General features: G+C 35.2%; 1 protein-coding gene across 1 annotated transcript; it reads left to right on the plus strand.

The window, feature by feature from the left end:
• Positions 1-4,180: 4,180 nt before the first annotated feature.
• Positions 4,181-12,305, plus strand: LOC106112009. Its single transcript, XM_013277656.1, has 7 exons — positions 4,181-4,247; positions 6,406-6,635; positions 7,628-7,790; positions 8,993-9,207; positions 10,377-10,508; positions 11,322-11,476; positions 11,792-12,305. Exons 1-7 carry the CDS (start codon positions 4,230-4,232, stop codon positions 12,259-12,261), a joined length of 1,383 nt encoding a protein of 460 aa, XP_013133110.1. The 5' UTR covers positions 4,181-4,229; the 3' UTR covers positions 12,262-12,305.

Here is a 12,305-nt window from a genome sequence, read left to right on the forward strand (position 1 = left end):
GGCACATGTATTGTTTACACCAGTCGGTAAAAAGAAAGTTTTTATGTGAAAAAAAAACTAAGCATAAAACTTATTATAGTTAAAATATAATAAACTAAAAAAAATGTACATTTTTATGAATAAAATTCATAATAATAAATGTTGTATTTGCATAATTTTTATTAAAGCGTGTAATTTACATACAATTTTGACATTTTCATTGTTAAGGCCACTTAGCCTCGAATTGGAATAAAAAAAAAAACTTGTCCAGTGTTAAAATGTGTCAATATAATAAATAAACAAGGATATCCGCATGATTCATATCACATATGTGTCATTTAATAAACAATTACGGAATAACAAAGATAAAAACCGGTCGTCACTTTCTACAAATATTTAAAAGTTACGTTTCGGCGGTAAATTTTTCAAAGATGGCGGACATCGCAAATTATTAGACAATCTTATAAACTTAATAAATATAAATTTTATTATCTAGTGAAAGTTATGGAAGATTTTATGAATTAATCATGTTTTATTTTATTACATATTTATATATTTATCATATTAATGACAAATAGTAGGTCATACGAAATGTCAAATGAGTGCTTTTATTTCTGGAATAATCTACCAGAGACTATTCTACTAATTACATAAATAAATAAAAACTAGAAATAATTTAATGAATTAAACCTTTCAGTTATATTTTAGTTACATGTTTTTTACAATAAACATAGAAAGTTATGTATATGATTCGATAATAAAACAATTATTGTACGGAGTAATCATTTCCGCTGCTATTTCCCACCATTTTGTTAGTGTCAATGGCATCCCGGACTTGTGAGGTTACGAAACAAGATGCCGTCGTTATTTAGGAATGCTTTAGTATTTAACCTTACGCAACTTTGGAAAGGAACGCCATCTTGCGGGATTTCGCGGGAATGTCATTTTGACATTTGTTTTTTAAATTTAAATCGAGAAAGGAATAGTCCTCATAAGTTTAGAGATTCTGTTTTAATCTATACTAATACTAGCTGTTGCTCGTGACTTTGCCCGTGTAAAAATTAAAACAAAAAAAAATAGCCTATGTTACTCAGTTACGTAGCTTCTTAATGGTGAAAGAATTTTTAAAATAGTAGTATAGTAAAAAGGTAAGATTGGTATTTTTGTATGTATTGAAATAACACAAAAATTACTGGTCCGATTTTAAAAAATCTTTCACCGTTAGAATGGTAATTAATCTGTGAGTAACATAGGCTATATTTTTTAATTTCACGCATGCGTAGTCGTGTTTAATAAATATACAAGGAATCAAACAATAAATAACAGTAACAATTGTTTTTTTACAATGGAATGGCAATTATTTTATTTATTAAGTAATATGTGTTTAGATTACTTGTAAATAAGCAATACGGACTCACTCTACGTTTACAAGAATACTGAGATATTAAAATTTTACACCGCAAAAAGTCAAATGAAAAACTGACAAGTCAATTTTAAGTAAGTGAAATTACATCAATGAAAATTCATTACTTAATTGTTACTATACTTTCAATTGTCAATTGTTATGGTAAAAATGTGGAAACCCTTACGTAGAAATATCACTGCATACCTTGGCTGACACCGACATCAAAGTAAAAATAATTGTACAATATAGACATAACAGCTACAATAAGGTAGGTTTACTATTTTCAAGGAATTATTTCGTTACTTTTTAGTGTACTGTTTTTTTGAGAATGTTTTGTTTTTAGTGTATTTTGTTTTTAAGTCACACTTTTATTAAAGGATTTGCATGAATTAGCTGTTTGCGACTTCCTCTACTTTAAAAATATAGCTTATGTTACTCATCGATAACATAGCTTTTTGATGGTGAAGGAATTTTTGAAATCGGTCAAATAGTTTTGGAGTTATTGTAATACATACCAAAAATACAAATCTTCCTTCTTTATAATAATACTTCATACTAATATTATAAACCCGAAAGTTTAGATGGGAGGATGGATGGATGGATGTTTGTTAGAGTTTGTAGCCTAAACGATTGAACGGATTTCGATGAAATTTGGTATGGATGTAGAGAATAGTCTGGAAGAACACATAGGCTACTCACTTTTTTTTTTAATTCCACGCGGAAGGAGTCGCGGGCGAAAGCTAGTATTAGTATAGATATAGTATTAAATTTAAGTATTAAATTTTTTCTAGAGTTGTTAGTTGAGGTTTCGCGTGCAGGAATGTCCGTAGCATCATGGCGACCCTATTCCTCAGCCTCCGAGTGAAAGTCCATCTCGGCCCTACACGGCCTTGTAGCGAAAGTCTGACCGGTGGGTGACAGGTTGCACTGGGTTCACACTGTTGATTAACTTGTTTGAAAACATTTGAGTCGATTAACCAATGCTTTTTATTTTTAAAGTATACAATACAAATTAAAACTATTTTTATATAACACTAGCTTTTTCCCGCGACTCCGTCCACGTGAAATTTAAAAATAATAATAAAGAAGTGACAAATATAGCTTATGTTACTCACAGATAACATTTCTACCTGTGAAAGATTTTTTTAAATCGGCAGTAGTTTTTGAGCCTCATTATAATCAAACAAGCAAAGTGTTCCTTTTTACAATATTACTAGCTTTCGCTCGCGACCCCATTCGCGTAGAATTAAAAAAAACAAAAGTGAGTAGCCTGTGTGTTCTTCCCGACTATCCTCTACATCTATGCCAAAATTCATCGAAATCCGTTCAGCCGTTTAGGCTACAAACTCTAACAAACATCCATCCATCTAAACTATTATAATACTATCTTTCGCCCGCGACTCCGTCCTCATGGTATTAAAAAAAAACTAAGTAGCCTATGAGTTCTCCCCGACTATCCTCTACATCTATGCCAAAATTCATCGAAATCCGTTCAGCCGTTTAGGTTACAAACTCTAAAAAACATCCATCCATTTAGTGCGTGTAGATGTAAGTGTAGGGCGTTTTTATTAAAAAAAAGAATTTTTCAAAAATATGTTGTAATTGCTAATATCTTAGGCAACAAAGTGTGTTTACGCTTTATTATAATAGCATAGATTGGTAAGAAGTAATTTTTCTTTAATTTTTTTGACGAAATAAACAAAAATCTAATTCCGTAATGGCCGTGGCCGTACGTGGCCGTACGTACGGCGTGCGTCTGCTTTCTATTAATTAAAAAGAATGAGATTAGGAACGACATCCTTTTAAGAATGTTTTAAATGTAAATCTATACAAACATAAACATTTATTTACCATACATTTCTACACACCTTCACGCATCATTACTAAAAGGGTTGGCTTTCTCTATACCGGACGGGCCTCGTTTCGTGGTCGTTTGTTAAAACAAAATGGCGGCTTACAAACAAAAGCTTTTAACGCCTTTAATTTACGTAATATCTTGGAAATACGTTAAGGAATTCCGATGGTTTTCATTTTTATATAAATTTCTTGTAATATAAATGGATTATTTACTACAATACTATATACCATTTACTATTCAAGATAGACAATCTGTTAAGTCAGTCTATGGGCAGTCGCTTCGCTATTTTGGAGAATTCTAGTGTCATTTTAAATCACTATAAATTACAAATTAATTAAACTCTTCGCCAATAGATGGCGTGCTATAGTAAATTAAATTCTCCGTTTTATTAAAAGATTTTAAAAAGAAAAAGACGAATTACAGAAAACACCCTTATTATTTATTTCCGTTTTTATACAGTTATGTTATATTAACAGTTAATAATAATTTTATATAATAGAGATGTCTTAAGGATGTGAGATTTTTTAATAAACTGTCCTCATTACAGATGAGGTCACTCAGAGAGATCTCGATTACCTAACAAATGAACACGCAACACAAATTGACAAGGAAAGTGCGTTTCCTATTCCATATTACGCAATATTTACTCAATAGCTTGTTAATTCGACACACTCATGTTAAAACAAACAGTCTAATAATATGAAATGAAAATATATATATAATCTGTAACAATACGTCATAAAAACATTTCTTTTATTATGAAATGCTAATAATGAAAGACGAAAGATTATTAATTGTTTTAAGAAATATGCTTCAACGCCTTTAAAATAAAAATAGCAATTATTTAATTATGCATAATTTTAGATGAAAATTATTGAAGTTCAAAAATCAGTATGCAAGTTAGTGTTCAAAAATACTGTACCTGGTGTATGCCAGCTTATATTCAAGTGTTCCAGCTACTGGCCTGTGTTCACTGTCCTCGATTGGATGATTGATTTTAATACTGTAAGAAGTATTTGTGGTTATATCAAGTTATCGACGTGTTTAGAGAAATCGGTCAATCGTGTCGGGGGTATGTGAGCCTGTTCGGGCCACTGCTCACCCCCTACCCCTAATTAAGACTGTGGATACAATACAAGCGGAGATCGAATATAACTAAAATAAAAATAAATAGTTTTCTAACCTCTTTATGTACAGTCGTTTAAAAAAACTTTTCAATAAGTGATTCATATTTTAAAATTCAGTGTAACATTAAAAATATCAATACATTTAGTTAGATAGAGAATATTAATTGGACTAAAAAAATTCAACTTTCTGTTAAAAGTAACAGATCTAATCGAAAAGGTATTTTAATTTTTAGGTTATTTTTTTCATCGCTAACAAATTAATTACATCTTTCGGATCTTATAGAACTAATACTGATTTAAAATACTGAAAAATGGCAATTTGTAGTAGATTTAAGGTCTTATAGATATTGAATTTAATTACTAAAAGTTAGGTTATGCGAGTTTTTTCCCGCTATCGCCCCGCTTGCCACAATATGTACATCATAAACTGTTCAAGCATGTCTTAGTATCGCCCTTTATATCGCTCAGTTCGTCAGAACCTGTCCAGCTGTGTACATACAAACTATATAATGAAGTTATACAGTTAGCTTGTAGGTGAGTTTTCCATTTTCCTTAATTATCTAAAACCCTAAGCGTGGGCACATCTTTGTCTAAACTGGACGCAAAACTGTGCGATTGTCGATTGTTTCGCAACCCAACTGTTTAGTTGCACAGCTAAAAATCGAGTTTAGGAAATAGGAATATATAACAGTGGTAGTGCCCGCTTTAACATGTTAGCACTGCAGGGCTCGCCCCCAATACCACGACCACACAGACAGGCGTCAAATGGAAGCAATTCTGTGTACAGTCTGATGAGTGTGGTGACGGCCTAATTTAAGTCCCTTTCTCTTTACCACCCTTTTCTTATAAGGAGAGGTTGGGAAGAGGAAGTGGATTTGACGGTGGAGGAGATGCATAGACAGGGAAATATCCTCTTTATGTGCGTCTCCTCCTCTGTCGTATAAGGGTAGGCAACGCATCTGCAATCGCGGATGTCTGGGCAGCGATCGCTTCGAAATTTTGGCGGTTTCAGGTGGCCGCTTGCTCGTTTGCCACCTTGTTATAAAAAAAAAAATCTAAGTAAGACTAAACAGTTGTTTATTCAAAGGTATTTACATTTACCCGTAGCCTAAACTTACTAATAGTTTAGAACGGATCTCGATGAAAATTGGCATACACGGAGGATAGTCTGGAAAAACACATAGACTACTCACTTTTGTTTTTATGAACACCACGCGGATGGAGTCGCGGGCGAAAGCTAGTAACAACTAATTTAAAGTATTGGACTGTCATTTGTCATAAGTACAATCGCGGCAATCCGCGGTGTTCACTTTTAAGAAATATTGCAGTGGTCTTCGCAACAAAACAATATCCTCTCATAAATAACCAATTGGTTGGCAGTGGGTTGCGTAAAAAGATATATTTGCCGGTTTACACTAGGCCTCTACAGTGGGTTAGTAGCACTCAATAAGTGGACTTACAATCTACTGGCATAGTGTGGACGCTAACTGGCGCCAGTGAATCCATACAATCTATGATTGGCCGTTGCAACTGTGCAACTGTATTAACTATTAGTCCGGTTGAAATTTAAAAAAAAATACAAATCTAGCCTATGTTACTTATTGACAATGTAGCTTTTTAGCGGTGCAAGAATTTTAAAATCGGTCCAGTAGTTTTTGAGTTATTTCAATACATACTAGAATCTAAAAACACAAATCCAAACTTTTTACAATAATGGTATAGAAATGTAAACCGGGCATAATAAATAGTTAAGCTGTACTGGTCGACTTTTAAGACTAGCTTTTAATTTTTAACACCGACAAATTTCCTGACTGTACAGCACTTTATCTAGTTTATTTTATAATAAACTAGCTTTGGCTCGCGACTTCGATCGCTCGGAATTAAAAAAGTAGCCTATGTATTCTTCCAGACTATCCTCTACATCTATGCCAAATTTCATCAAAATCCGTTTAGCTGTTTAGGCTACAAACTCTAACAAACATCCATCTAAACTTTCGCATTTATAATATTAGTAAGATTGTCTCTTTTTGTTGCAGTATCACGCCATGCAAAAGAGCGGCCGCCACACAGAAGATAAGGAAGTAGAAGGTGGGAAGAGTAGGCCGACTTCTAGAAGGAATTCCGCGTGTCTCTCCCGTCGCGGCAGTAAAGAAGAGGAGAGTAAGAGAATCAATACAGCGCCCGCTTCAAGTAACTCCACACCTAAGAGACAACCTAAGAGTCAAAACTTAGATCTCGTGGTCACAGGACGGCAAATTGTCAAACGGTATACGAACACAAAAATCAATCTCACTTCTTACTTCTTACTAATATTAAAAATGCGAAAGTTTAGATGGATGGATGGATGGATGTTTGTTAGCGTTTGTAGCCTAAACGGCTGAACGGATCTCCATGAAATTTGGCACAGGTTTAGAACATAGTCTGGAAGAACACATAGGCTACCTTTTATCCCGGGAATAGTTACGGTTCCTGCGGGATTCATTAATTTAGTTTTTTAATGTTCACTCGATCATTCTGCAACGGTTCAACATATCTTATTGAAATTTGGCACAGATGTAAAACAAAGTGTGGAGTACACATGGGATAAGCTTCATCCCCGAGTAATGTCCGGTTCCCGGCATACGTAGCTTTTTGTAATTTATATAGTTCGTATGTTTTCTAATACCACGCGGACGAGGTCAGGCAACAGCTCGTAATAGATAATTCTGCATTATATACTTCTTACTAATATTATAAAAGCGAAAGTTTAGATGTATGTTTGTATACTAAATTGTTGAACGGAACTTGATTGTCACGTAGAGCATAGTCTAGAAGAATACATAGGATACTTACTTATGTTGTTTTTCTTATGCCACGCGGACGGAGTCGCAGGCGAAAGCTACTATGCAAGTAGTATATATGTGTAAATCCGATGATAACGTAGCTTTCGATTGGTGAATGAATTTTTAAGATAACGCCTGTAGTTTTTAAGTTTTGTTACTAGCTTTCGCCCGCGACTCCGTGCACGTGAATTTATAAAATACTATAAAACATAGCCTATGTCACTCAGTGATAACGTAGCTTTTTAATGGTGAAAGAATTTTTGAAATCGCCTCAATAGTTTTTGAGTTATTTTATTACACACAAAAACAAAAATTTCCTCTTTATACTTTATTTTAGAGAACTCTACAGTCCTCGAATGTGACACTTTAAACTCTAAAGAAACACTAAATATAGGAGTCTGTATAAAATAAGGGTCTAAATAGTTTCTTGTTGCAGAGCGGATCGAGCAAGTTCCCTCCCCGGCTCACACCGACGTCCCTCCCTCGACTCCATACCCAAGAAGAGGACTTTCGACTCCCCGAAGCGGCACAGCATGGCGCACTCTGCTAGAAGTAAGGATACTTCTGTAGAAGATGATATGTCGTTGGAATTATCTCAGGTAAGAGAACGTTTATTTCTATATACTGGCTTTCGCCCTCGATTCTGTCCGCGTGGAATTAACAAATACAAAAGTACTCTATGTGTTCTTCCAGACTATTCTCTACATTTATACCAAATTTCATCGCAATCCGATCAGTCTGGGCTACAAACTCTAACAAACATCTATCTAAACTTTCGCATTTATAATATTAGTAAGATAACCGACTTTTTTGTACACAAATAAGCTGTGTTGTGTTGATTTTTGGTCCGCGTCTCGTTACAAATTGTTCAAACGATTGTAACCTTGTAGGACACCGTCAGTTTCCCCGACTGTACTTAACTTAGCGAGCTGTTAGGATGGCGGTTCGTGGGTCCTTTTAAAAAAAAGAAAAAAAACACACTTTCTACTACTAATTTTAATTATAGGAAATACAAAGGTATAAACTTACTGCTAATGGCTAACGTACTGCTCTGTTGCGGCATGTGCGTAGCCTTTTGATATAATAACGAGCTGTTGCCCGCGACTTCGTCCGCGTGGTATTAAAAAACATACAAACTATATAAATTACAAAAAGTTACGTATCCCGGGAACCGGACATTTCTCGGGGATGAAGCTTATCCCATGTGTACTTCAGACTTCGTTTTATATCTGTGACAAATTTCAATAAGATATGTTGAACCGTTGCAGAATGATCGAGTAAACATTAAAAAACTAAATTAAAGAATCCCACGGGAACCGTAACTATTCCCGGGATAAAAAGTAGCCTATGTGTTCTTCCAGACTATGCTCTGAACCTGGGCTAAATTTCATAGAGATCCGTTCAGCCGTTTAGGCTACAAACGCTAACAAACATCCATCCATCCATCCATCTAAACTTTCGCATTTATAATATTAGTAAGATGGAAGGATGGGGGGTATTGATGATCTAGCATGTTCAGCCTGTAAAGACTTGTTCATAACAGAGCGCACACATTTGACTAAACTATCGCACGATTCCAGCCAAACTTTTTAGTTGCACAACTAAACGAATAGTGCCTCCATATAATAATCCTCCATATAATATAAACGAGACTACAGTTTTGCGATATTTTTAAATGAATTGTACAAAAGTGAGCCTTTTTTCGTAAATCAATTACCAGGAAAACATTTATATACAAAAAATGAAGAACGAAAAGAGAAACAAGAAACGTAGTTTTTTTCGAAACCGCCATTTTTAATAGGTTTCAGATTTCGAGGACATGAATTCCAAATACGGTATCAAACGTACAGCGCCATCTACCCCTAAACCCCAGAAACCACGCAGCGGCTCGTTGCAGTGCCAGATGGCCAGGCGTGACGTCACCAGGCGCGGCCAGATGAGCCTCGACAGCAGATACAGTCGCCAGAGCACGGTCTCTTGCAGCAGAGACAGTAAAACATCTTCGAGTCAATACAGGTATAGTGTTGGCTTCCATTGATGATATTAGGAAAAAAATACTATATATCTCTTAGGAATGTTTCACTTATTGGGGATGAGCTATAACCTAAGTGTAACACCAGGCTTTATTTACATATGTGCCAAATTTCAATATAATATATTGAACCGTTGCAGAATTATCGAGTAAATACGAAAAAATTAGTGTAATCGTGAATCGTTACTGTTTCCGGGTAAAAATACCTATGTGTTTTAACAAACATCCAAACTTTCGCATTTAACTATAATATTAGTAGGAAGTAAGAAACAAGATTATAGAATTGACGATTTGTTTCCCTAAGTGTGATGAAGTCTCTTTTTTAATTTACTAGAACTATTTGACGTTTACAATGCAATGGTTTTTTGTCATGTCTGACCTGGTGGTCAGAAATCGAACTAAACGGCTCACTAGCGCCACTCTGTCAACATTAAAAAGCTTTTCGGGTTGTATAGCTTGAAAGAAGTTTTAAGAAATTTATAGACTAGACATAGGGAACATTTTTGCCGGTAACTTCTTTATAAGGTAGTTGTCAAATTTAGTGCCGTATCATGTTGTACTGACATGTTATACAATATTTTACAAAATTATAATAAGCGCCATCTTTTGTTATAAAATCAAACATAAACATTTAAATTTAACGACACCTATTGGTAATTAATTTAAATACAATTTATTATATTGATGGGGACATAAACCAGAAAGTGTTAAGATTGAATGTGGATGGCTACAAAGGAAGAGGAAGACAGAAGAAAGTATGGATGGATTGTGTGAAAGAGGATATGCTTAAGAAAGGAGTGGATTCAGATATGACGGCTGATAGAGATGTATGGAAGAGCAGCACGTACTGTGCCGACCCTCCGTAAGGGATAAGGGCAAGTGGATAATGATGATGACAATTTATTATATTGACATTTAGTTTTGAGGATCTATCAATAGATAGCGTTATTTTAAAAAAAGTTTCAAGTCAACTATCCTCTATATGTTTTTGGTAATCTCTGCGTGAAACGGACTTAAGAAGGGAGTGAGTGAGATATATTAACCTGAAAGACAGGAGTCAGATAAGGACGGAGAACTTAAGAATGTTTGAATAGCTGTTGTTGACAGTTTACTCTATACTGAACGGCTATCAGTATTGTCGTACTGTTCTCAGACAAGGTGTGAGTACTGAGTTGGACTGCTCCTCTGTGTCGCCGGAGTACTCCGCGCCCTCCTCGCTGGGCTCTATGGGGGTAGCGCCGGACACACTCATGTCCCCGAGATCACAAGACCTCAATGAATCCAGGTATATACAGACAAAACGCGGAATTGCTTCCACTTCAACAGTGGTAGTGTCCGCTTTAACATCTTAGCACTGCAGGGCCGGCACGCCCTCAGTAATACCACGACTACACAGAAGACAGGCGTGAAATGGAAGCAATTCCGTGTTTCGTCTGATGAGTGTGGTGCCGGAGGCCTAATTTAAGTCCCTTTCTCTTTACCACCCTTTTCTTATAAAAAGAGGATGGGAAGAGGAAGTGGATTTGACAGTGGAGAAGATGCATAAGAAGGGGAAATATCCTCTTTATGTGCGTCTCCCCCTCCGTCTGATAAGGGTAGGCAACGCATCTGCAATTGCGGATGTCTATGAGCAGCGGTCACTTCGCCATTTTGGCGATTTCAGGTGGCCGTTTGCTCGTTTGCCACCTTATATTATAAAAAAAAAACTTCACGCCTATCTTGTGTGGTCGTGGTATTGCTGGCTCTACCACTGTTACTCAAAGAAACACTATTGAATATCTATAAACTATAAAAACGTTTGTGTCCAGACATTTTAAGAAATAAAACAGTGATTTTTTTACCGATACTTTCTCTGAAAAGTACTATTGTTAAGTTAAGTACCGCTTCGTGTCTTTTATTATAATAAAACATTTAAATATTTTACTTAATGACATCTGTCGGAAATTAATTTAAATACAATTATTCGTTTTGAGGATCTATCAATAGATGGCGTTAGGTGTAAAAACATTTCAAATGAAGTGTCAACTGCCTCCTCTATTTTTTTAATCTATTTGATCCAAACACACATTTTTATTAGTAAGATTTTTTAATTGTGTAGTTGCTGTGTGAGTACGTGGCAGGAGTCAAGTCGCGTTGGCCCCGCTGAGGGGGAATGGGCTCACTTCTGGGCGCGGTACAACGGGCCCACGAGCGCTCACTACGACCACTGCCCTACACCGTACCGTAGCGATGATTTAGATTTATTGGACTTTGGTGAGTGGATTTATAATAAAAGTTAAAATTTTGTTTCGATAATTACCTGGTAAAGCGCCATCTTTTGTTAAAACATTGAAAGAAAATTAGCTGATTTTGAATAATAGATGGCGCTTTTTTAATTTATTGATCGGTAAATCGGGACGCAATCAAATTAGGTGAATCTAATTTTTATGAACATTGTCTATATTTATTTTATAATTTTTAATTATTTTATTTTAATGTGTTAGTATGAATATTATTACATATGTAGGAATTTTGTCAAATATAAAAGCGTTGGTATTTTTATCGTTTGTATATTCTTGTGTTTTACAGAATTCTCAACAGATGGCTCTGTTAAACGTTCACCCGATAAATCTATAAACATTCACGATCTTATAAAACAAGAAGGATTACATTTAACTGCAAAAGAGACCCAAAATATAATAAAATGCGCGCAAATTCTAGGCAGCGTTGTCTCTAAAGCAATTGACAGAAGAACAAAAGATAAAGACGACGTTACAGAAAAGATACGAGAAATTAAAGATACGGAGGAAAAAGAAATTAAAAAGAAAACGTTGACACTCGATTTGAAAGAGACAGTCTTACCTGTAGAAGTGAAGGAGGAAAAGAGATGGGAGACTGTCACCACTCAAACCGATATTTCGTTGCCAAATACAAAAAGCGCGCCAAAAATATTCGAGAAAATTCTACGACAGCTATCAAAAAGTTCGTTAGAAGATAGTTTGGATAAGAAAGAACAGAACGGAAAAGAAGATAAAGATCAGGCAAAACCAGCGCCGTGAATTAATTTAATACTTCTATTGACTTTTTTCAAAGATTTCTTAAT

Source organism: Papilio polytes, unplaced genomic scaffold, assembly GCF_000836215.1.
Source record: "Papilio polytes unplaced genomic scaffold, Ppol_1.0 DF824493.1, whole genome shotgun sequence".
In the NCBI taxonomy this organism is placed as follows: Eukaryota; Metazoa; Arthropoda; class Insecta; order Lepidoptera; family Papilionidae; genus Papilio; species Papilio polytes.